Here is a 5,136-nt window from a genome sequence, read left to right on the forward strand (position 1 = left end):
ACCTATTTTACTGGATTGCTGTGAAGATTAAATAACTTGATATTTGTAAAATCATTACTATGATAAATGAGTTGATAAGACGAGATATTTAAATGCTGCCTGGAACACACTAAGCATTGAATAAGTGTTGTTTTTGTTATTTTTTGGTTCTGTTGAGTCAGTTCCATCTCTTAGCAATCTTATACACAACAGAACTAAACCCTTCCTGGTCCTGCACCATCCTCACAATTGTGTCATGTTTGAGAACATTATTGCTTCCATTGTTTAAGTCCATCTTTTTGTTCATTATTATAAAACACTGAGAACTTGAAAAGAATGTCTTGGTTTTCCTTGTAGGTAAATAATTATGGATGACACAGACACATACTTATTGAATTTCAAAGGCTATTACTTTCAGCGTGCTACAGTTGATATTGACCTACTAGAAAATCTAGAAGATTTTGAAATTAGAGATGACGATGTCTTCATAGTCACATATCCAAAATCTGGTAAGTTTGATGACTGGTCCTTCTGTTTTTCGTCTTCGCTCTGGTTTCTGAATAAGTCTGTATAAATGTGCCTTTTCCCAGATACCCACAACAGGACATTCTATATTTAGACATCATTGAGAAACAGGAAAAATTAAGTGAAACTCAAATCTCTATGATGTAAGGCCATTTGCAATGCATATATTGTTAGTCCTGTTGGAAAATAATAGGAAATCAAATATTGACTCAAGAGCAATTCCTTGGTAAGTGGTGGAATGATGACTTAGACTGAGAATGGGAGAAAAATCATATTTGAGAGGCTAGCAGGGTTTTGCTGGCAGTGTTTTTGAAGCCAGAGAGAATTCTTTGTATGTTTTTGATTTATACTAATTTTTATATGTTTATCTATATTAACTAAATCGTTTTCAAGTAAAACAAATTGCCTTCAAATTACATTCTAATAGCTTATTAAATTCACGGACTCTGTGGCCAGTTTGCTTATACCACCTCCTGGTTCTGTTTACTGCTAGCTGGACAAGTTTGCTAACATAGGGTATATGATGCCATGGAAACAATTCTGCAAGCAGTTGTTAATGTTGTTCAAATTCATATTGAAGTCTAACTCAGTGCATAGATGTTAATGTGAAATAGAATGTTAATATTTTTAATGTTAATGTGCAATAGAACGTTAATGTTGTTCAAAGTCATACTGAAGTCTAAGTCAGTGCAATAGAAACTGTTCTTTGTGCTCACAGAATTTCTCCAGTTATTACCTGCTATCTTCTACCTTTAGATTCATGACCTGCTTACTTATAAACACATTGCTTTATGCCTGATTCTTTCCATCTATACAAAAAAAAGTTTTTACTGTGAATTGAATGATAGTTTACATGGAAAAACACCAGTTATACACTCATCGGTTCATTACAATGAATGCAATTTCCTCTTTGCGTCATCATTCGAAAGTATTTACTTTCATTCCCTGGTTTTTTGCTTTGTTTTATTTTGTTTTTGAGGGAATATACACAAAAACACTCCGGAATATATAATAACTTAAACAACCAAACGTTTGCCCATTTCTTATTTGTGTTCTTTGGGTTTTTCATTTAGAGGTGTTGTCGTTTTCTATAAATTTTAGATATCAGTCCCTTGTCTGATGGGTTGTTGCAAAAAATTTTTACCAGTCTGTGGTCTCCAATTTCACTCTTTTGGTGCACATGTTGTTGTTGTTGTTGTTAGGTGATGTTGAAAAAGTTCTGACCCATAGTGACCCTGTATAGGATTTCTGAGAAGCAACTGGTGAACTTGAACCACTGACTTTGTGGTTCAAACTGTCTTTGCAGTCCAGGGTATTAATCCATAGTGCCACAACCCGACTCCTTTGAGGCACATAAATCCTAATTATTAGGATGCCCAAAACGGTCATCTATTTTGTCTTCTACTGTTTGTGTGTTTTTAGTAATCTTTGATAGTGTATTTATGCCATGTATTTAAGGCCCTAAATTTGTCCCTATTTTTTCACTAATGATCTCTATAGTTCTAGGTTTTACATTTAGATCTTCATTTCATGTTGAGTTTGATTTTGCATATGGTGTGAAATATGAGTCTTGTTTCTTTCTTCTGCAAATGGATTTCCGGTTTTGCCTGCCCCATTAATTGAAGACACTACCATTTCTCCATTTAATGTGTTTTGGCCTTTGTCAAAGATCAGCTGACTTAATGCGGATGAATATACTTCTAATTCTGTTCCATTGATCTATAAATATTTCATTGTACCAATAACAGACTGTTTTGATCACTGTGGCTATGTAGTAGATTTTGAGATCAGGGAGTGAGAGGCCTCCAATTTTGTTATTAAACATTGTTTTGCTTATGGGAGGTCTTTTTTCCTTTCCATATAAAGGGTAATATATATAAAATCAGTTTATCCATCTATTTAAATAATGATGTTGGATTGCAATTGTGTTATATCTATAGGTTGCTTTGAGTACTATTGACATTTTCAAAATGCTTTGTCTTCCTAACCATGATCATGGTATAATTTTAGATTTTTGTTAGTCTCTTTTGGATTCTTGAAGTTGTGTTGTGCAGTTTTATTTATATATGTCTTCTGTTTGTCTGGTTAGATTTATTTCTAAGTATTTCATCTTTTGGGTGGCTATTGTAAATAGTATTACTTTCCTAATTTCCTTTGAAGAACTGTTTTAATTAATATTGTTGTTGTTGTTATGTGCCATCGAGTCGGTTCCGACCCATAGCGACCCTATAGAGGAATCCAATTGATTTTTTGGTACTGATCAAAGTACTCTGCTACTCTGCTAAATCTTTCAATGAGTTCCAATAATTTACTGCTGAGTCTTTGAATTTTATATGTATAGGATCAAATCATATTCAAATAGCGATAGTTTTAATTCCTTGCCAATTTATTGTTGTTGTTGTTGTTGTTTGGAGCCATCAAGCTGGTACCAGCTCATAGTGAAGCTATGCACAACAGAAGAAAACACTGCCCGGCCCAGGGCCATCCTCACAATTTTTGCCACACTTGAGCCCATTGATACTGCCATATTGCCAATCCATCTTGCAGGGGGCCTTCCTCTTTTTCTATGACCCTCTACCTTACCAAACATGATATCCTTCTCCAATGACTGGTCCCTCCTGACAATATGTCTGAATATGAGACATGAAGTTTGGCTGTCCTGGCCTCCAATGAGCACTCTGGTTTCACTTCTTCCAACACAGATCTATTGGTTCTTTTGGCAGCCCGTGGCACTTTCAACATTCTTCTCCAACACCATAACTCAAAAGCATCAATTCTTCTATGGTCTTTCTTATTCAGTGTCCAACTTTCACATGCATAAGAGGTTATTGAAAATACCATGGCTTGGATCAGGCGCACGTTAGTCCTCAAGCTAACATCTTTGCTCTTCAACAATTTAAGAAGGGCTTGTGCAGCAGATGTGCCTAATGCAATACGTCGTTTATTTCTTGACTGCTGCTTCCATGAGTGTTGATGGTTGATCCAAGAAGAATGAAGGTCTTGACAACGTCAATCTTTTCTCCATCGATAAGAATGTAGTTTATTGGTTCAGTGGTCAGGATTTTTATTTTCTTGACATTGAGATGCAATCCATACTGAAGGCTGTGTTCTTTACTCTTCATCACTACATATTTTAAGTCCTCTTCACTTTCAGCAAGCAAGGTTGTATCATCTCTGCATATCACAGATTGTTAATGAGTCTTCAACCAAATCTGATGCCACATTTTTCTGCATATTACCCAGTTTCTCAGATTATTTGCTCAGCATACGGGTTGAATAAGTATGGTGAAAGAATATAAGCCTGTCATGGCACCTTTCATAATTTTAAACTATTCAGTGTTCCCATGTTCTATTAGAACAACTGCCTCTTGGTCCATGTAAGGTTCCTCATGAACACAATTAAGTGTTCTGGAATGCTCATACTTCGCCATTTTGTCCATAGCTAGTCATGATCTACACAATGGAAAGCCTTTGCATAGTGAGTAAAACACAGGTAAACATCTTTCTGCTATTTTCTGATTTCAGCCAAGATACATTGAACATCAGCAATGATATCTCTCATTCCACGTCCTCTTCTGAATCTGGCTTGCCAATGTGGATGCCTTTAATTTCCCTTTTTTGCATTATAGCTCCTGAGAAAATTTTAAACTAATATTTAATAGGATTGGTGATAAAGCATGTACTTGTCTGGTCACTCTTAGCAAAGGGAATACTTTCAGTTTCCCTCTATTGAGGATAACATTGCCTGTTTAATTGAATATTTGCTATAAATTATGTTGAGGAATTTCCCCTCTATTTTTACTTTGGTGTGTGTCCTCATCAGGAATGGATGTTGTGTTTTGTCAAATGACTTTTCTGCATCAAATTTTATTATCATGTGGTAGTTTTTCTTTGTTTTATTTATATAGTGGATTACATTGACTGTTTTCTAATATTGAATGATCCTTAAATCTTTGGTATAAATCCTACTTGATCATGATGGGTTTTTTGTTTTGTTTTGTTTTTGTTTTTGTTTTTTTGATATGTTGTTGAATTCAATTGGCTAGAATTTTGTTGAGTTTTTACATATGCATTTATGAAGCATATTGGTCTATAATTTTCTTCTTTAGTGATGTTTTTTCCTGGTATAGGTATGAGGACTATACTTGTTTTATACACTGTATTTGTGAGTTTTGAATCCTTTTCTTTGACCTCAATAATTTGAGTACAAATTTTGGCAACTTGTCTCTGGATTTTTGATAGAATCACTAATAAAGTCATCTGTGTCTAGATACTTTTGTTGGGATATTTAAAATAACCTCATCAATTTATCCTTTTGTTATAAGTCTCTTCGAGTTTTTCTACTTCACCATGTTAGTTTGCATAGGTTGTGCTTTTTTTTTTTTAAGGTTTTTATTGTGGATTGAGTGAAAGTTTACAGGGCATATCATCAGTTTTACATTCAACTAATCATACACCTTGTTTCATTATAATGATTATAATCCTCACCATGTACAACCAGTTAACAATATTTGTCTCTATCCACTTTAGCGTTTTTAAAAAAACAAACAAACAAAACACTCTGGCATATATAATAATTTACATCTCCAAAGGGCACATTCTGCAAGTCTTCCTCCTGGCCACTAGCTCTTA

The 5,136-nt window shown here is 34.5% G+C and overlaps 1 protein-coding gene across 1 annotated transcript in view; it reads left to right on the forward strand.

Annotated features, from left to right (window-relative positions):
• Nucleotides 1-346: 346 nt before the first annotated feature.
• LOC102832830 (amine sulfotransferase-like) overlaps nucleotides 347-5,136 on the forward strand; it is a 14,787-nt gene continuing 9,997 nt past the window's right edge. The window contains exon 1 of the mRNA XM_006839979.1: nucleotides 347-488. Within this exon, the coding sequence (XP_006840042.1) occupies nucleotides 347-488 (142 nt within the window). The remainder of the gene's footprint in view (nucleotides 489-5,136) is intronic.

Source organism: Chrysochloris asiatica, unplaced genomic scaffold (assembly GCF_000296735.1).
Source record: "Chrysochloris asiatica unplaced genomic scaffold, ChrAsi1.0 scaffold00027, whole genome shotgun sequence".
NCBI lineage: Eukaryota > Metazoa > Chordata > Mammalia > Afrosoricida > Chrysochloridae > Chrysochloris > Chrysochloris asiatica.